This window comes from Hylaeus anthracinus, unplaced genomic scaffold (assembly GCF_026225885.1).
Source record: "Hylaeus anthracinus isolate JK02 unplaced genomic scaffold, UHH_iyHylAnth1.0_haploid 4, whole genome shotgun sequence".
In the NCBI taxonomy this organism is placed as follows: Eukaryota; Metazoa; Arthropoda; class Insecta; order Hymenoptera; family Colletidae; genus Hylaeus; species Hylaeus anthracinus.
Window position 1 is genome coordinate 6,973,410 of NW_026535289.1, and position 24,144 is coordinate 6,997,553.

Consider the following 24,144-nt stretch of genomic DNA (forward strand, 5'->3'; position numbering starts at 1 on the left):
AATCAGTTTCAACCTGAATTAAATAGAACAAATCTAACTACAGTTTCATGTCCATAACAACCACCTCAATATTACTAATTTTGTGAAGAATCTAATATTAATAATGATAACTCCTGTCCATAAACTTGGAACGCAGAAATTCTTCTTTTAAGGAAGCCTCCAAAAAAATCTGCAACCCATTTCAGGGGGTTCAACCGTTATTCCTCTTCAACTTTCGTTTCAATCATTTCCTACTAAACCATTCATCAATTCATCCGAAATTTCTGCCGCTTCCATGAAAGACGAGATCCCTCCGAAACGACACCCTCGTGGGTCCCCTTTATCAGCATAATCGATTCGACTATACGACACGGACCGTCACGTTCCGGCAGCGACACGTACCGGCACCGACACGACAAAACATTAAAACACGCGTTTTAATGGAACTATTTACACTATTCCCGTTGACGGAATGTTCAGGTTGGTGTCTGTTAAGTGTGAATAGTTCCATTAAAACGAATGTTTTAATGTTTTGTCGTATCGTTGCCGGTCCGTGTCGTATAGTCTGAATCGACCTTTAGTCTCCTCGATGATCGCGCCTCTGGGTGTCCGTTCCAGTTTCGTCCTTAGACGATCGAAGTTGGCGTGTTTTCCCAGGCTTCCCTGTTTCCCTGCCCCCCTGAGCCAGGAAATTCCGCGACTGGAGCCGATCGAGTCTCCCCATAGCGTTCGTTACGGACACTCAGACAATGGGGTTCGATACAATTAGCGGGTGAGCCGCTAACGAGCCGCGTCGTTCATTGTCCGACGATGTACAAACCGTACACGAACACGGAAACGAAACGGGCCAGACCTGTTACACATAGCTTCTGCCGGCGTCGGATGTAAATTACAGTCATTAAACTTCGCACGGTTAACGAGCTACCGTTGGCAGAGGAGGGGGATACGCGATCCGCCTAATATCGCACGTTTTATGCGCTCGTCCTGATCCCGGGGACTGAAGACGTCGTTCTTTGACTTGGAAACCAGCGCTTCGTAGACGTCAACGCTCGTAAATTCTCCTAATTGCACCGTTTAACGTTTCGACTTTAAAAGGTGGCTTTTTTTTTTTTACTCCCGTATTGACAAGGGGAGTCGTAAAGCGCGTTTAGCATTGCGCGCAATTTCGTTCTGGGTAACGAAGAGGAGTAATGTGGCCAGGCGTTTGTTCGTCGTTAACGAATAACGTTTTGACCTAACGAGGGCCCTCTTTCGATGGCTGGAAGACTGTTCGCGAGAAAGGCCGGGATAGTAAATATTTCAGCGGGCATTCAGCGAAGACAACTCTTTCCTAGACGGCGTAATGGTGGAGCTCGCGTCGGTGTGGGGGCGTTTTATTGTAGGATGGTTTGGCTCGCGTTCCTTAGGAACCTTTTTAGGTATTCAATGTGTAAATTTTCACTGGAATGGGAGGAGCGATGTAAAGTTAGATAAATGGTGAAAGGTGAGGTGAGAGGAAAGTGGGAAGAATAATTAGAGCATAGACTTTATGCGTTGATAGGAATGGTATTATAACATAATGAACAAGACGTCTATCAAATTTTGTAAAATAATAAACTACTAGTAATATTAAATTTTATTGAAGTTGCAAGGTATGCAATGCGTGTGTATTTGTATATTGTCTATGCACTTTTCAAATATTTAAATTGGTACTGAACTGAAGCGTGTAAAAAGTCGATGAAAATAGGTCAATTTACTTTAGAAGAATTAATTTAATCTCCGAACACACATCCACGATATGTGTAGGAGGACCTCAGTCTGCTCGGACAGTTTCTCGAATGATCGAACTTTAGATTTAGTTCGATGAACGTTTGAACAGTTCTGGAAATCGAGGGACGCATCAATGAAACTGTCACGATCGAGACGCGATCGGAGTTGCGATGAATCGAACGGTACACGGTCGTGTCGTTGAAGCAAAAAGGCGATATGCCTGTAAAAACATTACGGAACTGAACTTCATTGGCTTATTGGATTAACTCTGTGCGGTTGTACGTCACAGTTGACAGGACATCCTGGTCCACGATATGGTCGTTTTTCTCTTGAATTTGAGGTAAATTTGTAAGTGGTTCGTTGGGAATCGAAGCCACGTTATAGTCAAGGATATTAGTAGAGTCAATACTTGTTTCATCGTGACCATGTGGATCAAGCATATTATAAACGTTTCGATCTTTGATTTAAGTCCTCTTCAACATAAAAATGTTGATTATTAAGAGTAGTTATATACATAAAATTTCATTAAATAGAATGACGACCATTCAATTAATGATGTCACCATTACGACAACTCCGTTTACTTTGGCGTTGTTACAAAACTCTCACTGTTATGATAATCAAGTTTCCTCGATTGCCATGCCGCGAGCAATCCACTCGTCAATAATTTTCTGTTTGCATTTCAATCCTACGTTACGTAACAAATTTCCTCTTCGACGTTTCGATGGTTCTACGACTAACTAGTATTTATGGAGTTTCATGCTTCGATGACACACATAGTATGGTGTTTTCCAAAACGTGACTTTAGAATTGTTTCCTAATTAAACGCAAAGAATACACGTAACTTCCACTTCCGGTTACTTGTCCCTTATGTTCCATGCAGAACGTCTAGCAATGCTTTCTTGTTATTCACAAACACGCAATTATTAACTGTATCACAAAACAGCCCTTTCAAAACGACGAAATTTTGTTTCGATACTTCAAAATACGTCCACTTGCCGTTCTAACGACGAAGACAAGTTTCATGATAGTCGACTATTATAATTTCCTTGAAAAATCAATTATTATCATTTAAAAATGACGCAAGAAAAATCGTCACTGACTCTCAGACTATCACTGTCGCTTTCCTCCGCAGTTGTCGTCTCGATTCCGTCGACGAATTCGCGAGTTCGCCACAATCGTTCGCGGATCGAAAGGCGGAAATGTCCGGCAGCACCTTGAACACCACCGAAGGCTTCCATCTCAGCCGGAGATGAAAGTTTTCTACAGCTCGGGCGAGAGGCGTCACGTGCAATTAGAGCGCAAGATCGTCCATGAGAGGAGTTCGTTGCAGCAACCGCGTTCCTCGGCTCGCTTTCCCAAGTTCTGGGTCACCGGGTTCTTTCCTTCGGCCGTTCGAGCCAAAACAGGAGTAAGAGGTCGTCAATCCGGTCTTATAACTTCGAAACCGCCTGGATCGAACCCCCAAGGCTCCTTTTTACCTTCCACGGTTTACCTTTCGACCGCTTGACATCGTTTCATTCCGATACCGAGACATAAAACCGTGAAGAGCGATTCCTCGATGCGTAACGATCCTCAGGGGACCGTACGAGCCATTATGAAAGTGGTATGGGCGATTTCTACCCTATTAGCCATCGAGACGTTTGATCCTACAGTTGGGAGATGAAGAGTTTTCCAAAATGGGGCACTTGGATTTTTTTTTTGTGATAGCCTGAGGCTTTCAAGAGCTTAGAATTATTTTAGAACACTGTAACTCTCTTGCAGTTGCTATTCGTTCATCAATTATTCATTTGATTATCAGAGCAGTGATTTATACTTCTTTATATACCAATTTATATTCACTTGTACAGCTTTCCAGTTTTAGAATGCTTACTGTTCTTTCTGCAGTCGCTTTACATAAAGTAAAATTATTTTTATTAAATTTCATTTGACTTAAAATTGACAAATAAATGTGGTCAAACATAAATTGAAATTCTGCGAGACTGGAGAAGCTTCCAAGCAAGAAACAGCTTGATTTATGTACTAGTTGGGGAGAATGGACCGCACGCATAAGAGGAGGAAGCTGCGCGATGGATAAAAAAGAAATTCGAAAGAGCCGTTGAACAACTTTCCCGTGGTACTTTTATTATAAACATAGAATATGTAGGTCGTGATCGAGGGGTATCAAATGCTCTCAAGACGTGAACGTATATACCCAGCGCGCTTCAAGACATGCGATCGATTCCTGGCAATCTGTGTCAGGCATGTAGAAAGGATTCGCGCAGTTTCTTCATAAAATTGTACGCATTCGTATAATTTTACGCGCTCGAGCACTTTGCTTATCACATAAATTAACGACAAACGCGAATCGTATGAAAACACTCGTTAAAGTTATATTACCTCTCTGTGCGCTCGAATCGATCCGATCTTGATAATTATACGGGGGCAATTGGTAGTATGCGAGGGAAATTTTATTATTGGAATTCCCACGGCATCAAAGATTTCCAGAATTCATTAACACGAAATTTATTAGCACATTCCAGTCTTTGTAGGTCTTCGTAGGGAGACTACAATTAATATGAATTAATATTTCATTGACTGATCCGAAGAGAAGCTTTGAATAATTTTTTTACACGAATTTAGTGATTATTCCATATTTTTCAAACGAAGTCTTCGTGTATTATAAGTTCATCCCCTTTGAAATTGAAAGATCAATAATTATATCTCGATATTTTCTACAAGTTTAACGAACAATTGAAAATCAGAAGTCTTAGGTAGTAGTATGAAAATGTGTAATAGAGACCTGTGCATGTGGTTGCAGTGTATCAAGTCACTGCATCATGAAAAACAGAACAATGTGTAAAGTGCATCAACGAATACGTTGCCGGAAGAGACACGACTTCCCTGCTGAAAGTAAGATAATCGACTACGTGTAAAAGTTAAAGCAAACGCTGTGTGTCTACAAGATACAAGATACTTTTTTCAAACGCTTCAACAGTGCACCACTGCTTTCTACGCTGTTAGAGACAAGCATATACTCTTCATTCGACGTTTCCCTAAAGTAAACAAAGTTGCTACGTCGTTCGCAGTGCACGCAGCTTTCTTTACGTTGCATCTATATGGAATATTTGTGGGAGCACTTTATCTCTTATTTGAAATCACAACTTTGGTGAATCGAATTGATCCATAAATGCAAAAGTATATAAAATATCAAGAATAATATACACCCTGCACCGTTTAGAAAATAGGACGAACTATTGTTTAAGCTTAATGAAATGTGAAGAGAAATAGAAAGAGAATGAAATATCGCAATTAGAAGAAAAAAAGAATTAACATGGCCATTTCTCGGTGGAAGAAAAACCGTTTGGTCACCGGTGATCGGTTTCCATCGCGAGGGAGAGGAAGCTAGTCGTAAAACGTAATTGTTGTTCGCGTGGTTGGGTATTGTTAACGCACTGGCGATTTTCTCGTGGCTGCTCGCTCGAACGATTACTGTTCTTCCTTTCTCCCTCGCGCGGAACAATGAGGCGCTTCCTCCTTTTTTTTCCCGACGTCTGCCGCTTTGAATCCGCGGGCGCGTAAAGGGACTGCCCGCCGGCGTTATGGAAATCCCTGTGTACTTTGCATGTTTCCCGTACTGTCCGACCACGCCTGATTACCATTCAACGAGAACAATACGGAAGCGGGAGACCACTTTGGCGTCTCGTTGTTTGCAATTCGTTCCTTTCAATTGACGACGAAATCAAATTGTTTAATTCCACCCGCGGACGTCGCGTGCGTTCCGTAGGCCCAAGCTGGGGCTCACGGACGTAATTGCGATTGAAAAATGAAATGCATCGGCGATTAAAGTTGAGCAGACTATGTGATGAATTTTTATGTATGCGTGCATAATTTTGCGTTGATAGCATTGCTATATCCAAGCTTACGAATTAATGAGAGTATAATTAAGCAATTGTACGAAGTACTTTTCCGATAAATGGAAGTTGAATTAAATTAGGAGTATCTACAGTGGGTGTAGAATGTATTCGTACACCGATCAATTTCCCAAAAAACTTTTATGTGAAATTGTAGTTTCTTAACTTCATTTTTCTATATCTATCATAGATAGTCCAAACAACATTTACTCATTCATATAATTTGTAAAAGTAACAAAAAAGTGCGAAAGGTGGGTAAAAGTAAAAAAGCAATAAGTATTTGTACGATTGTTATGACGAACCATTTACAGTAGAGTTTGTAACGCAAACACGTTAGTTTATTGCTCCGTACGAATTAGAAAACATCAAATTTTCAGTAAAGTACTTTTGAAAAAGGCTCTAATAATAGAAGAACGGTAGAATATCTCACTTCTTATTAACTTCTAACTAATAATTTAGTTAATTTAATGCTTAGAAGAGTTGCAATAATTATAAAATCAAAAGGAAATCCCACGAAGGAAGTATTATATACTTATAAATTAATGTAAATTTCTTTTTTTTAATGAAGTTTTAAAAATTAAACAGTTGTACGAATATTTATTGCTTCAATATTTTTATCGATTAATTGTTTTTTTCTTGGTAATTTCGTAATTTATATAAATAGCTATTTTTTTTTGTACTCTATCTATTCTAGAGATTTCCGAGAAATATGTAGAATGTCATTGTTTATAAAAAATAAATTAATAAATTACAATTTTATATAGTTTTTTTGGAAATTGATCGGTGTACGAATACTTTCTACGCCCACTGTATATGCTGTACGTTTCTTTCAATAGAATAAGGGATACTGGTTCGTTGAATATTCTACTGTGAAGTACTTCTTGTATTACTTTGCATCATGGAGGTATAGAATTCGCAATTTAGTGATAGCTGAATCCAGTTCTCGATATTTTTCAGTTATTGATCTGGAAAGGCGAAACGTGCCTATGATTCCTCGAATAACGGAAATGACTGTGCAAGATCAACGCGAGATAATCGAAAAGACTCGTTCGATGACCTGGCAGATCGAGACTATGAGCCTGAGAGTGTATTAATAGAAAGGCTAGACATCTTCGATCAATTTTCTACGGCTGTCGCGAAGATAGATTCCTCTCATTAAGATTAAGAAAGAAGTTCGCGAGTGCGAAGAAAGAATGTTTGTCGCTCTCAGCACAAGCGTTATTGATTAAACCTCAGATCTAGAATATTAGAGTATGGTGAATATTTCTTTTCAAAGTAAACGAAGCGTTCAACGATATTTGCATAATAAATATAATCTCTTCGTATCAATTTTAATTGGAATAAATACTCGCCTTACTCCTTTATATGCACTTTTTATTTTCATTTTAATACATTCACATAGTATTATTGTTACTTAAAATAAATATTCACCATAAACTTTCGCATATTCTTAAACAGACAATTGTCTAAAAATATTTACACTCGAACTAGAATTACAAAAATAAAAATACGAATAATAAATAAATATTAAACGTCAATACATCCCTGTTCCAAATATGGCTTTTAATTGTAACGATTCTAGCTACGAAGATTGCATGAATCTGCAAGTGAGATAATAAATAACATTCGTGTCCAGACTGAAGGGGATTAATATTGTTCCGAACAATTTCTCAGGAGCTCCCCCACGGTAGAAGTCCATTCGCGTTACATGCACCCACCTCTCGACCTTCCAATAAAGGCAATCCACGGAACAGCTACAACGGATTACGCGAACGTTATTCCGATCGTGATGATGAATAATCAGCGATCAGCGTATGTACGCGCGATTTTTTCAGCCTTGAAGGTTCGTGTTCGGAGCCATGAATGACGCGAACGAACTCCCCCGACGCCCACGCCGTGCACCGCTCGGGGCGAGCACGCTAAGAACGTATCTCGTGGCTGAATCCGTATCTGTATCGGTCACGAAACTTCCTGTCACGATTAAGGTCGAACCTTCCCACCGATCGATGCCAGAGGTCAGCCACCGTGCAGACGTGCAACGAACTTTAATCCGGTATAACTGCAATTCCGTCGTGATATTACCTTCGCCGTTACACCAGATTCGCCTCATTAATACGGGTACCTGGGGTTCGATTATGGGAATACTTTTGCCAATCGGATTGTTTGCGTATACTATTACGAGATCCCATAGAACATTGCACATGTATCGTTCTGTTTGATGATTATTTAGCAGTTTTGGTAGATTTTCCAAGATATCTCGAAGACTATCGTGTTTATCGTGAAAATGAGTTATATAAAAAATATAGGTAAGACAATTTCCTATGGAAAAGTATAATAGATTTTTTCTGTATAGTGAATAGTTAACACTGTGGACTGAATAGTATACTACAGTGGCGTCCTTGTAAGTCGAACTCAGATGTTTGAAGAGGTCACCCCGTATTTCGTGTGAACTATTGATTATATGGAAAAATGGTATAGGACTTTTTCGTAGAAAATTTCCATTCCTTTATTTTTGGTAATTACTGTTTTTGCGGTAAATTTGATAGTTCTCGAAATACAGCGAATAAATGTGAGAGGTCAGTTTGGCCAAAGTATTCCCTATAATGACCTGTCTGTTAGTGTACAGTTAAAGTGAGTGGTCCATGTTTGTCGTTTCCAGGTTACTCGAATCCAAGAGTTAAAATGTTACAGTGTATAACAAACAAGACTCGCGTTCAAGCTCACACAGATCCCCAATTAAAAATAAGTTACGTGTCCAACGGATAAAAATAATGTAGCTTCGCGCCAAGTACGTTACGATTAACACGATTCCCATACGCGAAGGAAGGCCGTGAAATTTCGTAGAGTGGTTTTCACACGCGCGACAAATCGGCTCAAGGGATCTCCAAGGATCCAAGCATCGTTAATCGATCGCCTCTGATCTCAGCGCGTTACGTCACGAAAGGACGCGGAACATCGCGTGGACGTGCAACGCGGTCTGATCACGAACTGGTTTAATCTACTGCGATCGCGACACAGACACTCTTGCAGGATATTGACGCATCTTTCTGTGTAGAAAATCCTGTTTCAAATTATAAACTCCTTGTAAATAGAGCATTCAATTTATGAATTGCTTCGTCTCGTTCACGGTCTGCTTATTCGATCCATACTAATTCCCAATGATACTACTCCATATCGACCCAATAATGCACACGATGAGCACGTGCATTCTAAACAGGAAGTGATCATCGCTTCTATCATTCAATTTCCTTGACAGATGGAACAAAGGAGTCGATCTCGTTCGTAGCTTCCATAAACGATCTCTATGACAAAACTACTGAGATATTCATGTCAATTACCTTTCCCACGTTTTCCCCGTGATTAAGAAAGTTATGTAAAAGAGGAAATGCTGTCCAACGAGAGGTTGGTCGTCGGGAATGCGCACATGCCAAGGTTAAACAGGAAATTGTTAACGCGACGAGGTTCTAGCATTAGTTTGCCTTTGAGGTGCAGATGCAAACTCACCTCAAAGGGAGAAACCACATTAGGCAGCTGATATTTCAAAGATTTCTGTGTGAAATGAATTAACAAACTTACCATATATATTTACTTTGAGACACATCTAAAGTATTCTCAAAATTAAAGTAATATTAAGTGAATTTTTCTCCTTAAAAAAAAAGTCACGAAAACGTTTAATATATGGAATTTTAATGTATTTTTTCTCCTTAAGGTAGAGTATCGATCTACCGATCGATTCCACTTAATACAAATATCGCCGTCACGCTTCTTATCGGGCGTATTCGTGCCACGGGCATTTTCTCTATGCCTTCGTCGAACGGTTAATTCAATTCCGTTAATTATCATCAGACGGAGTCGTAACGTCGTTACGATAACCACCTTAACGTGGCTGCGGGGGTTGCGCGTATCTTATTACAGGCTGTAGATAACCGATCGCGTCGACGGCTTATCAGATCGAGCCGATCGCGTTCGCCGAACCCGTAACGAGCTCTCGATCTTTGTCGAACTGTAATTAGGCGAGTTTCGTTACACGAAATGCGGAATCTCGACAAACGACGCCATCTATTAAAAGGAGGGGGCGATCTAGCAATTTAATTAATTGGCAGAATTGAAATCCTTACCATCTGCATTCTCTTTTATCGTTCCTGATTGAAAATTAACTCTGTAGACAAATTCAAAGTTTGCATGGTTGAGACTCTAAAGATAGAGCCTTGATTTATTTGAAGCATCCATCAGATTAGTTAAAAATATTAAACGAAGAATAATTAGACCGTTATGAAACACTGAAATAAAATAACTGGTGAGAACACCCTTCTTCTTATTTAAATTATTATTTTTGTTCAACTGGATTGTCATTGTTCCTAATTACTAAGCATTTAAAAACGTGATTTTTTAACATTGATCCTAAACAAAAATAGTCTCGGGACGCTCTATAGATGAAGGATGGATCGTATAATTGAATTTATATGTAAGCAATATTATTATTATTTCCCATACATTTCATTTACATAGCCCACTCCTTACCAACGATTTAATTAATCGACTGTCGCTATATTTTCACCTAGGTGGTCAAGACGGGAATCCTTTCCATCTGCTTTCTCCTTCGTTGCGTCTGCGTTCGCTCCTGATTGAAAATTATCACTTTCACTTTCGACTCAAAGACCGTGTGCAAATTGAAAATTTTTAGTCATGCTATATCATTTTTCCTCAATTTCTTACTTGCGCTAGACTAATAGTTATTTCACCAGCTTGCAATCGGAACGTCTCATAATTTCGTTGATGTGATTGATGAGACTGTGAAAGTCATTGGGAGTAATCTCTGTACATAGAAATACATTCTTGCTCGATTTACTGCCAGTTTCGTGGAGAAGCATTTCCTCTTTCAGTTTCAAATTATTATTAGCGAAGATCTTCCCTCTCTATTTTTCTAATTATCGGAAAATAAAATCTGTCGATAGCCTAAAGATAAAGAAACTGATACACTAAAGACTCTCGATTGAGTAGCAACTGTAAATTATTCGATCAAGGATAAACTCGTTGGAGTAATTATCCGTATTAGACGTTGGCCGTGCCAACAGCTGGCAGGAACGGAACCGAAAGACACCGAAAGGGCGCACTTCCTTTAATGAGAAACGTCGAAGCTCGAATTAAGAGCTCGCGGTGATTAAGAGGTCGTCGAAGATCTCGGCCAAGATCAACGATCTTTGGAGCGGAATCGAGAGCCCTGGCCGTCGGATATCTAGAAAGTTTACCGCTCCCATCATCGCAAAAGGAAAGGAACCGAGCAACGACGAGGGTTCGAGTCTCCTTGGCTTCCTTCCTGGCAACATTCGTTCCAAGGATGTGAAATGATGTGTTCCAGGTGGAATGTCAGAGATGGATCAAGGAAACACATGGAAATGGAATTCAAAAGGAGCACTCTTCGATTAGAAAGAGAAGTTCACATCTTGAGGTAGTACGAATGTAGAAGAGGATCGTTTTATAAGCAATGCAATTATACAATACAAAAAATGAAAAAAAAAGTAGAAATATACGATCACTGGATTCAAATCGGGACTTTCTAGTTATGAAACTGTTTCATATTCCTATCCTCCATCCCATAACCGCACGAACCACTTCATCTTTAGGACTACCACTATTTAAATATCAGTTGCTCGTGAAAAATGTAAATTAAAAGAAAACAGATCCACGGGATGAATCTAGATTGGACGTCGAAGAACGCGCTGAGCTTCGATTTATGTTTCGCGCAATTTTAATCACGAGTCGCGTTGGGTAATGCACACCCGTCTATCGATCGATGCAACTTTCGGATCGCCTTTCCCGCGTGTGAAAATCTCAACTGGAGTCGAGGATTTTTATCGACGCGTGAACTCGCAAAACGGCCAGTCGCTTCAAAGATGTAAATTTCCTTTAATGGGAGGAGAAAGGCGTTGGTGTAAGCACCGAGATGGTCTCAATTCTTCCTGGTGAACGTCGTTTAATTTAGGGACACGTTATAACCAGTTTAAGGTACTTTCTATATCGTTGGATGATTTCGCGATTTCGCTAGAGGAACGATTAAAGAAGAACGGAGCCTTGATCGTCGCGGATTTCCGGGTAGTCCTTTCAGATCGGAATTGAAATCGCCTTTTCGATTGGGGACGGTGAACGATGCGTCTTTCACCGTTCTCTTCGAATGGTAAAGAGTTCGTGCATTCATCCTTGAGGATCGTTTGTGCCATTGGAGCACATCGTGAACGTGGATAGGCTAATAACACCTGTGGACTCACTTTTGCACCTAGGTGCTTTTACTTCCGCAGGTTAATCTTCCCTTTTATTCATTTACCTTTCTTTTTTCAAGTAAATATTTCATGTCTTCTCCTTTTCACCCAATTCTTAATTTCTCTCTTTTTTATTCATCACTTCTTCCTTTTTCCAATCAGTGCTCCTTCCATTTCTTCTATTTTCATTCAGAGTAAATAATCAGCGTTGCCAAAATGCTAACTGAAGTACTATTTCCTGTTTCAGAGGCAGTCCAAACAGATTCTAGTCCAAGTGGAACCGTCCACTATCTAAACGGACATCGCACCTTCGCAGTGAAGGTATGAATCCTCACGATTATTTACCAAAGTTTCCGCCCTAATTATTAAACGAAACTTTATTTTGTAACCAGTTGCAAAAAGGATTTTCCGTTATAGAAATAGATTTATTAATTTATCACGTACACCTAAATCAAATTAAAATGCCTTCCCTCGCGGACTTAAAAATAAATACTTAACGCCGAATGAAAATATCATATCTCGCACGTTTTCTCGTTTATTGTAGATTACTGCACAATTTATTGCACTTAGTTAACGTAAACCGTCTTCGAGATAAGACGGATTGATTGATCAATTCTGCAGAATCGAGCCACTTGTTATTTAGAGCGAGTATTATTTCATTAAGGAACGTATGAATAAGTCGTGAATAAATCCCGTCTCAAAGCATGTAATCAAATTCGAATAATCATTCGAATATGCTAGTTTATAATTACTAGACTGCGGATCTTTATGCATTTATAGGAAATTTGGATATGCAAGAACCTTTAAATGCAAACAATGTGCGAGAATATAAAAAAGATTAAAAGTAAAGTTCATGTTATAATATTTGCAGAATAAAATAAATTCCTATTTAGGTTCAATTTTTGTAGGCACATTCGCGAAGATTTTATTACGCATAAAAATCCGCAGTCTAACAATTACATTTCACGTCCTTCTATGTATAATAATTGCACAAAATATAATATCGTACATATAATAATAAAATTTTGAGTACGGGAATTTAGCCATTATATATTAATTCTCTATAATGCTGACTGAAAACGTTTCACGTCAATGTAATCTTGTTCGAAACACATGTATGCGACATCAAATAGAGTAAAAATTCGTTGCAATAGTAGGTTAGACCACTTCATTCCCGCTTGATAAAGCTATTCGAGTCCAAGGTATTTGTAATTGACTCAATTTGCCAAGGCAAACAAGCGCAACTCTGCACTGAAACAACCGTGCCAGCTCATTAATTCCATCTAAACTTGTTCGCCTTCCGTTTTCTACTCGTTAATCTTCCCTGCGAGGCGCTATTTCATTGGTTACCTCTCAGGAGTACATCGACGGGCGAGGAATCAGTTCAATTCCTGGGTGTTCACGGAATCATTGACCCGTAATGAATATGGGAAGAAACACTTGATGCTTTAATAAAGCAGCTGGATTGACACGATTAGCCGCAGCTTTACACGTTCTTACTATCTCTGTTTTACTGTATCTACTCTCATTGGCGTGAAACTTGGAACGAAACACGATTCACGTTTTTCATCTCGCAGTTGCGATTAGCATAACAACATCGATTGGATGAGCTTCAAGGTTTTTACTGAATAAAAACTTAACTCGAATTAATAATGAGGTGTACGAATGCTTAGATTGCATTTGTGATCTTCTTTATTAATTTTGACAGTTGTCACGTTGACTGGCACGTGTATGTGCCATACATGTACATATGTATGAAACCACCTAATCGCTGGTATTCATAATGGCAGAAAGAGAGATTTATTTAGTAGCAATTAACCTTTGCTGGCGTCGAGTATAATTATTTGACAATTGTTTCATAATGACCACTTACCATCTTATTAGCCACTTCGTTCCAGTGTAATAGCGTAACTTTAATCGTCTCCACGGTTACCTACGCTTTTACCTAGCGGTTCCAATGCGTGGGAAATAACTGTTGAGGCAGAGGAACTCTCTGTATTTTTTTGCACTGATTGTAACAGTTTAAGACAATCCCCCGTTTTGCCTAGAATTCTTCGTCTGGAGGCTTGAGTCTTTCTCAGCTCCAAGTGGAGAGGTGACACACTTAGATAACCTTGAAAAAAAAAACAATTGAGTTCTAAACGCTTTATAACTTTATAAACTCGACTAGGAGTGCTGATTCCTTTTAAAAAGAAAGGAATGCTTCAGGCATGATATTTCAATGTGTGTCTAAAAAGGTGACAGAAACTTTCGAATCTGGTCAAAATTTGCTTTTGATTGTATGCACACATGAATGATTCGAATAATACGATTTCCTACTTCATTCATTTAGATGGACATACAATAGAAAATCGTTGCTGTCACACATACATGACGTTGGCCTCTCATGGGAATCGACGCGTTACATATACATGACACGTGGTAGCGTTAAAGTCGGTTTCTAAGAGGAAGTGATTTTTATCAGCTCCCTATGGGAAACCCTTACATAACAAATTTTCCTTAACCCGAGGAATTAATTCGAGAAATATCCTTGCTGTTGTTCTGTTAACTATGATTCCCGATCGAATGTGAGAATATAAATTAAAGAAAGAAGAAATTCATTATTGGCGAGAATTTTTAGGATAACAGAGGAACAGAAGAAAGTGTAAGTGTTATACAAAGTTGAAAGAAGAAGGGTCGATGACGAAGAAAACTGAGATTTAATTTCTTCTTTATCGTTAGCTAACCATTATCAATAAATAACACTTACACTTTCTTCTGTTCCTCTGTTATCCTAAAAATGTCCTCCGAATAAATCTCAAGCTGAAACTCTACATATGAAGACCCACCCAAATTTTGTTTCCATTGCCCTTAATAAAATTCTGCCCACCGTAAGTAATATCATCACGCGTGTTACCTGTCCGTTGCATCCTCTTGAATTTGTGGGCGCGCCATTGACTTCGAGTAACGTTTTCCCGTTCGATCAGAATTCCACGAACGAGGAACACGCGACGGCTGGAAACGCTATTCAGACGCCGTTGAACAATTCTCGGAAAGCATAGACACAGGAGGATCCCGTGCGTTCGGATTAGATTCTATCGCGGCGTGTACCCGGCGTCTATGGAATAAGTGGCAAGAATTGTCGAAGAGTACGTTGACCGATCAGTCAAGCAGACAGATGGCTGAAGGCTCCGTTCGGGAAGCTCAGCGTTCAGACCGCCAGGAATGGCCTCGATTTTCTTGGGAACGAGCAGTGTATGCATTTCGTATCAAGATCGAGAACTTATATACACGGTAACTCGATCTAAACCTCGCTGATCCTCCTTACCGATTGGCCAGGACCCTTTAATGCCTTCTTCCTGGTCCAATCGAGTGTACGAGGTCCCATTAGGTTTCAGTTATTTTGGAGTCTATTGTATTCATTGCAAAATGCTTAGTATAAAAAGTGAAGATAGATAAATTTCCTATAAAAAATGTGTGACATATCTTTTTCGTGGGGTCATTTGTTTAGAAGTTTTACGGTGCGAAAGTTTGGAACCCTTTGGTACGATAAAAATTCAAGATAGGGGTTTGTGATTTCTCTATAACTTCTATTGTTTTCTTCCAATCCTGATGAAATTTCTTGTAGCTGCTCTTTGTGACCCGAAGGAAGTTATAGGCTAGTCAGTTTGCGGAAGTGCCGCCTGCAATAATTATTATAAATTACAGGAAAGCTAATTGTTCTCCCATATATAAATGAGAAAATATCCAGTATCAATTCTATCTCTATTAGTATAACATATCAAAGATAAGACTGAACACGTTCAAATAAACTCAACAACTGTACCTACTTTGATAGAAGTGCCTTGTTTGTTCGCGTCACAATGTGCACGATGAATTAGCCTAAGCAGGTATCGACAGCGTCGAGATCAGCGCGTCGAGTCGCTCGAAAGGTATACAAAAGCTCGTGCGTCAGGTGCTACGTATCCCCTATTGAGTTATAAAGCGGTATTCGTCGGCTGGGGTACGTCAGACTCCGGGATTAATCGTACGCGCGGCAAACCGGATGCCGAGGCGGTAAGGATTCGTGTCATCGAGTCCGCGGAGGATCTGCGATCGAATCAACGCTAACCGTGGGAATTCGAGCCACCTGTCGCGCTTCCGTGGACGGATAAATTATGGAAATGGAGTCGAGACTGCGTTCCGATGGCCGTTGGTCACAATGCCAAGCAATGGGAGCAGATGGTCCATTCGAGCGAGAAATATTGGCGTTGCCGCGACGATGATCTGGGAAATCGTGTCAGAGAGCTGTGCGAATTTAACGGAAGAATTGTTGAACTCTGAGGATTATTGACCCTTCGAGGCATTGCACCTGTTTACGTTAGATATGCGTTATAAGTTGAAGCATTTAACTGGTTTCACTATTTTAAATAAGTCTGTTTTAAAATGAATTAAAAACGTTACGAAATTAATTAATTATTATGGACCAGCTGGTTTGCAGTACATTGATTAATTATGTATTTTTCTTTCATAAATTATACATTCTCGACAAGGATTTATTTGATCAAATAAAAAGTTTGTACACCTGTACATGATATAATAATAAATAATCTGGAAGCAGAATCAGGAGAGTTCCAAATTGTTCGCACGATTATTGCCAAGGGAAACAATGCGATTAATGGGATCATCATAGCTCTATAAGATAGCCAGTGAGAAATTAGATTTCTCCTAAAGCGTCTCTAGGTGGCACGTGAAAGTTAACGAGGCGTACTAACGATGCACGAGCACCTGATCCATTAATGATCTTAAAAAGAAGGATTACATTTATTACCATTCAGCAATCCACCGATATTGTCGTGCTAAGCATGTTTAAAATGATGAACACATTGATCTGAATCGTACCATTGTGCACTCTCACGATGGAGATCTTGGAAATTTGTATTGTGATCTCTACCTATTACTTCACACTTAGACTACGTGGGGAGTCGAATAATAGCATACTCGAAATCTTGGAATCAGGTGAGACCAGTTTTGTAAGGACTGGGGATCTCGAAGCAGCGTTTGAAATATTATAGCAATGATTTAGGTTATCTAGAATCTATTTCACTGGGATAGGAGAATTTTTCTTGGTGTTTGAAGGAATTACTTCATACTAGAATAGTATTGCGATGAAAATTTAAATTACATAACAGCTAAAAAAAGACGAGAAATAAATAAAATAATTACATTTTCTACGTTACACAAAATATTATTAAAATTTTAAATACGATGGTTATATTGTTCACCTAGTTTCCAAACACAGTTGTTCCCATCTCTGACAACGATTCCATTAATTTTATTTTGTTATTTACTTACTTACTAAATATCTCTTACTTTTATATCTTCATCCACCGAATAAGACAAGAAATTTAAATAACAAGGGAAAGATTCCAGACCGTCATAACTCAATGATCGCTACGAGCAAGAAAAAGAGTGAAAACCGACAGTCGATCGCTCGAGTCATCTTCCGTTAGCGGAATGACCTTCTTCGAGATCCACCCGTTACATATGTTACGCGCACACCTGGGAAACGGTAAAACGGAGTGGATCTGACCCGCGGCGGACCCGCATTGTGCCAGGAAAGAAAAGAACGAGAACAATCGCGAATAGCTGCGACGAATCACGTGGAATATCAATGTCGATCGAGCTCGTTAATGAATATTAACTGGTCAACCGATCTCGGCCAATTACGGGACCGTCGGCGTCGATCGTTCGAATCGAATCGAGGAAGCGTTCGATTTTGTTTGTCAAATGTGGCGAGAAACGAAATATAAATTCTAGGCTGAAAGAAATTATAAATTCGAACAGAATTTTAAAAAGCTGAGAGTTAACTGCTTCTTTCGTAATTTCTGTTTTGTCTTATCCTGTGTAACTGTGTATCCATGCCGCCGTGGAGCAATTTTCTCCACAAGCTTTTTGATACGCTTTTTTTTTTCCACCCGCCAATTAACCGTACTCGCCACGATTCGACTTCGTCTAAACTAGGTGAAGGAAGAAGCAAGCAGACAGGCAAGAAGCGCAAGATAACACGAGGAAACACCGCGGTGGCCGCGATGCGTGAAACCGCGAAATGGATTGCTGACTTTCAGCCCGACTATTAATCGTTCAGGACCTCGACCGCGAACGTTAAAGGTTGAATTTATGACGTAACTGTCAGATATCCACCGCGAACTTCGTTTGTTATCATTGATACAACCGGAATGTTAAACTGGGATCGATTAGTAATTTAAAATGGAGGAGGACCAACTGCAGAGCTAATTTTTAAGCGGAAATAATATCTTTTCTTTCGAAATAATGAATAATTTTATACCTTGACCAATTAATACTAATTAATAGTGAACACTTTAAAGTGCGTTTAAAATATTGTTGCAAGTAGCGGAACATCGCGTATAAAACATCTCTCGTTACAAGTAAATCAAATAAATTCAAATAACAAGAGAAATGAAATAATGTAAAGGCTACTTTCCCTTAATTTAATTTCAATTCATTTCATGTAAAACTTGCCCGTCCTATCTGCAGAATAAATTGTTACATTCGTCATTGCGCGACGTGAAATATAAAATATCGTTCAAGAGTCAACAACCCGTACAAAAAACGACGATAAACTATACAACAATTTCGATGCTATCGCTCGAAAGAATTTGTGTACCTACTTAACGTCGTAAGCGATCGCTTACCCAACTGTAATTGAAATGAAAGCGCGCTTGAAGTGTGTGCGATTTTAATTGGGTAACTGTAGCGGTATGAAATGAAAAGATTAATTACCGCAAATGCTATTTGGGAAATAGACTGTGAAAAATGTAGACTTCGCAAACACGTAAGAATTGGAGAGATTGAAAATCTAACTAACTAAACTAACTGATCGCGAACCGCCACCTGCTGTACCATGCTTAATGATTTTCCGCGGACAGGACATTTTTATTATCATCAGAAAACTCATTCATTGCTTCGTGACGCACTAAGACCCAATTGTAACGGAACATTTTTTTATTACTGCAGTAAAATCTTTTACGCACAAATTTTTATAACGATAAATGCACAGAAACCATCCCCACTGCGGACCACTAATACCAGCTACGGCTCCTGAATATTGTCCCTACTAATCTAAATCTAATTTCACTGTACACTTTACACTTTACACTTTACACTGTATACTTTAAAAATCACACTTTACGCTTTTGCACTTTTGCACTTTCCACTTTTCCACTTTCCACTTTACACGTTTGCACTTTACACTTTGCACATTTTATATCTAAAGATCTTATTACAAGTTCGCAGCCATTAGTTCTCGGTATTATTCGCGACGAATGATTGTTCGCCACGAATAATACCGATTACCAGGTCTCACCACGTGGAGGTTGCTGCGACTGGAGACCCGGAGATAGAAGGAATCAAAGTTCCTTCGATCTCCCTCTACATAGAGTATACATACGTAGATGCATACTCTACATAGAATTGACGAGCTTAATACTAAGTACGAAACCGTGGAAATCAAAGAAAACAAAGTCCCTTTGATTTTCAAAGTCCAAGTCTGACTCTGCCAAATAATTATTTGAACTATAGAGGAGTGAAGCTAAATCGCGACACGACGCGACCATGTAACTGGACTTACAGAGTCAGTCCCGTTTCCTTTGGTGGGTCTGATTCGAGAGAAAGACGATCAACGTCTCCGCCAGTACTCTACTCCCTGCATACCTGCTGCCGAGGGCCCAGGTCCCAACCTGACAGTGTACGACGTAGGTAGCACCGCGTCGGGGTGCCCTGCCCTGGCGACACCAGCTATGTCTGACGGTCGTAGAGTCCCGAAACGGAGTTCTACTCTCTGCACAACGTCAGGAGTCCAGGACACGACTTGCATCCGTCTGACGACTCTTTTGAGCTGCGCTGCGCCGGGCGCCTGGACTTCGCCTGACGCGTACAGAGACTAGAAGATTCCTCGGAGGCGTCGATTGACCCTCTCTCAAATCAGACCCACTAGAGGACGGCAACCGATCTCGGCCAGTCACATGGTTGATCACTACACTTATCACATGAAGCAATAGTGACCGAAGTAGAGCACGATGTTACGAGCCCAATATGGACTTACGAAAAAACAAAACAAGTTGATTAATAATTATTTGGTAGAGGAGACACTCGTACACGCAACCTTAAAACTACCGAAAACCAAATTAAGATACTAAGGGAAACTACAAATAGGAGGGACGCGAGACGCGGACGCGCGATCGCGAGATCCATATCGAACGAAGGATCAACGAAGAATGAGCTCTCACCCCTCGTATACCTGTGTCAAGGGTCGCGGTTCGCACGTGCGTCTCGAGGTAGAGAAGGGGAAGGGCGAACAACAACCGCGTGACATGTCGTGACATGTCGATTCGAAGGCTCGTTTGATCCATCAACAAAAGAATTTACGAAACATTGATACCACACCCTAATCATATTTCCCATCATTGTTTAAATAATAAGTATTGTTAATAATTAATTTAACTATTGTCAGAAATTAATATTTAGTTGGTGATTAATGTCTCGAATGAATATTTATTCCTAACCGTAATTGTTATTAATATTTAATTGAACACTGAATGATACCGTATGTATCATAAACGTTTAATTATTTCGGATTATGTTTTAATTGTTCTAATCACAAGATATTAAAATATAAAAAAATATCTCACGACAAGTTATGTAACGGGACATATTTATTCTGTTACTACCCACCAATTTCATCGCCTCACAGCATTTTTCACCATGTAACGTGACATGAATTCCGGCTGTTCGAAAATAAAAAGATTTTCAATCTTAAAAAGATTTTCAATCTTAAAAAGATGTACCGAGGGGGATTTGCGAACGGTAATTTCGTGGTTCTGTTATCACTATAAACACAGGATCGGAAACGTGAATGGCTTCTTCTATACTTCTTACGGTTGGCAACGAAGAGTTGTCGACAAAAATGTAAACTGAAATTTTACGCGAAGCTTTGAAACCCTGCTTGGCAAAGATAGCAAATTATACACAATATCGCCTAACCACGCGAATAAAATGAAATTCCGATCGAAAATGTTTCGCTCATATAGTGCTTGTATAAATTAATTGGAATATAAAATTTCTAGGTCCACATGTTTGGATTCTGTTTACGATCAGCTCGTTCCCATCGCTACTTACGGTTATCGGGAAACGAGCAAGGGCTTAACGGAAGGATTTTCTTCGCAACGTTCGGTATTACGGAGATAACCGCGAAGCAAATTACGTCGCAATCCTTTAATACCGTGGGGCAGCCGGCAGAAGGATGGATCGTAACTTCGCGAAGAATCCAAGGAAGAAAGGCGGCTAGGAAACAGGGGGGGGGGGGGTATCCGTAATCGAGGAGGAAGCGTGCAAACGCGTGTAGTAATAATGCAATAATGGAACGTACTTGTGCCTTAATGCTTGAGCCCCGTGACGCGGACAGGAAGGAATCCTCCGCATCGCGAAATAAAAATGTCCTACCGAACCAACCAGATGTTATTAAAATAGAATCGCGATGGTACGTCGAAGTATCTTCGATAATACACCGTTGCAGTGCATCGATCTTCTATTCCAATCTACATCGATAGCACCAGTGGACTAATTGTTTATGCAAATATATTTTAACTCTATCGTGTACAATAAAACTATGACAAACCAGTTAAAGGGCAAATATGAAGTTAACGGGATCGGGATAAATTGCTGCTGAGTTGCGATGACAACTGAAAAGTGACGGAGATAAGTGGAAATTAAAAATAAGGATGTGAATTAATTATACAAACTGTTTCGCTCCAGAGACATCATCCGCTTTCATCCGTGGAGCTCTTCCTTAAATTAACAGACCTAAATGCATTCAACTGAAATGAAAACTAGATTTATTCAAATATACGCTATGCCTTTAACGAATGTAATGTATAATAACAGTATTCTGAAATTAATATAATAGACTTGTGATGACAAAATCATTACATTGCAAGCCCCTTGCATCTCCATATCTGGGAAGAATTAATAAAATGTTTATTTTTAAAGAAATCTTCAGACAAATAATTAGGAAAAGTAAAATTAAAGTAGAGGGTAAAATAAAATAAAATATTTAAACCAGAACATACATTTATGATTCCGATTAAAAGTCACTGGTACACATAAGCCTGCCTCGATCGTTCGAACACGGGATAAATGCGTGGATCGCAAAAAGCAATCCGGAAGTGAAGGAGAAATGAGGTATTTGTTACCCAGTACTTCTCATTTACGCATGCCTGTTCGCCATATGCTCCTTGTTGGAATTACTCGCCGACATTTCTAATATTGTAGTTATTCACCTAGAGGGAACGAGATGGGAAAGATTCTCCCATCGCTCCTCGTAGAAAATGAAAACTTAAACCAAAGGTGAACTCTCCACAGGCAAAAAGCAGCAGATTAAGGTCGTGGCAACTTTCCGTTTTACTATCCTCTTCAATGAACCGTATCTGCGCTCATCGCGGATCGTGCAAACTTATAATTCAAACAAATATTTTCACTTGAAAATTAAACTCCCAGGTGAACATATAAAATTCAAACATGGAACATAAAGCCTCGTTATTTTTGTCTTCGAAAATCGTTTGGACAGCGACAAATCTTGATCAAAACCCGAAGTTTTATTTCACAATTTTCCAATGGAAATTTTAAGGGGGACTGATGTGATTTCAGTACAACAAACCGGAAGTGCTGGACATTGACGCGCTAAACAATACGAAGAGGGCGGGCAGGGAGGTATTGTTCTTCAATCGTGTGCCAAAAGTGGGCTCCCAGACCTTCATGGAGCTGCTGAGGAGGCTTTCGATGAGGAATGGCTTCTCCTTCAACCGAGATCGCGTGCAAAGAGTCGAGACGATACGTATCGCGCCGATCGAACAGGTATGACAACGTCATCGGAAAGAAATTTACTACTTTTCAGTCTTATACCAATCAGTAATAATGCAATAGTATATTGTTATTCAATCTTTTCTACTACTATCCAGCTCCAACTTGCCAGAATGGTCAGCAGCTACTCAGAGCCATCCGTGTACGTGAAGCACGTGTGCTTCACCAACTTTACAGAGTAAGTAACCCCCTTTCCTTGTCATCGCTGCAAAAGAGAATCGGCCCTAAAAAAATAATTAATTTATCAGTCCAAGAAAATATTTTTAAATTTCCTGGAATAACAGTAACATATGTGGGATACCAATCTACCAATTTTTTAAATCAGTATACGCACGCAGACCTGCATTATACCTCAAGCGTGGAAATTGTCTGTGATTGGACAAAAGAAACAGAAATTTCTGATAAGGAAACAAATTACCTAGAGCCTACCTACCTACCTACCTACTTTGATGTTGGATACTTAGCAATGTATATCTGATTTCTGACGTTTCTTCCCGTTCAGGTTCAACTTGCCTCAACCAATTTACATCAATATAGTGCGGGATCCCATCGAGAGAGTGATATCCTGGTATTATTACGTGCGAGCCCCTTGGTACTACGTCGAGAGAAAGCAAATATTTCCAGATCTACCTCTGCCGGATCCCAACTGGCTGAAGAAGGACTTCGAGACCTGTGTACTTAAGGCGGACCGCGAATGCAGATACCTGGAGGGTGAAATTCACGAGGGGATCGGCGATCATCGCCGACAGACGCTCTTCTTCTGCGGGCACAGCGAGAAATGCACGTAGGTGTCCAGGAGATTGAAGCTTCCCGCGAGTGCGTGCAAACCCGAAGCTGGGATTTATAAAAGCTCTAGAAATATCAAAGGAAAGCTAGCGGAGTTGTTTGGGGACGCGCCAAACACCTGACTCCTACGTGTTCAATTTCTTTATGCAATAAAGGAAGAACAATTCAAATTTAAAGTCGATATAATAATCTTTCAAGAATTTAGACTTATTTCAGAGATATTACATGGAGAGTTTGCAGATATTGTTGATTGTAATTATTAGGTTGTCCCGAAAGTTTCTTTCGTGACTTGCACTCAGTTGTTTTGTGTAGCAGTGTTTATAGAAATAAAGAACCTAATTTCTTAGATGTTAATGTTGTAACAGTAATGGAGCAAAATAAAATGAATCGTACGCAATTTAATAATGTAATATTAGACATAAAATATTGTGTATGTATTACTTATTAATGAAATGGAAGAAACTTTTGGGACAACCTAATATTATTATCTAAGATAGGAGCAGAATAATTAATGTTATAACGGATTCAGAAAAATGGAATAGTTTCCTGCAAGGCACGCGTTGCGTTTAATAATGTGCATTGTAT

The 24,144-nt window shown here is 39.6% G+C and overlaps 1 protein-coding gene across 2 annotated transcripts in view; it reads left to right on the forward strand.

Annotated features, from left to right (window-relative positions):
- LOC128894624 (heparan sulfate 2-O-sulfotransferase pipe) overlaps nt 1-24,144 on the forward strand; it is a 75,631-nt gene that overhangs the window by 49,535 nt on the left and 1,952 nt on the right. For both annotated transcript variants that reach the window (XM_054156474.1, XM_054156475.1), the window contains exons 5-8: nt 12,125-12,198; nt 22,561-22,767; nt 22,872-22,951; nt 23,276-23,557. In XM_054156474.1, coding sequence (XP_054012449.1) covers nt 12,125-12,198; nt 22,561-22,767; nt 22,872-22,951; nt 23,276-23,557 — 643 coding nt within the window. The remainder of the gene's footprint in view (nt 1-12,124; nt 12,199-22,560; nt 22,768-22,871; nt 22,952-23,275; nt 23,558-24,144) is intronic.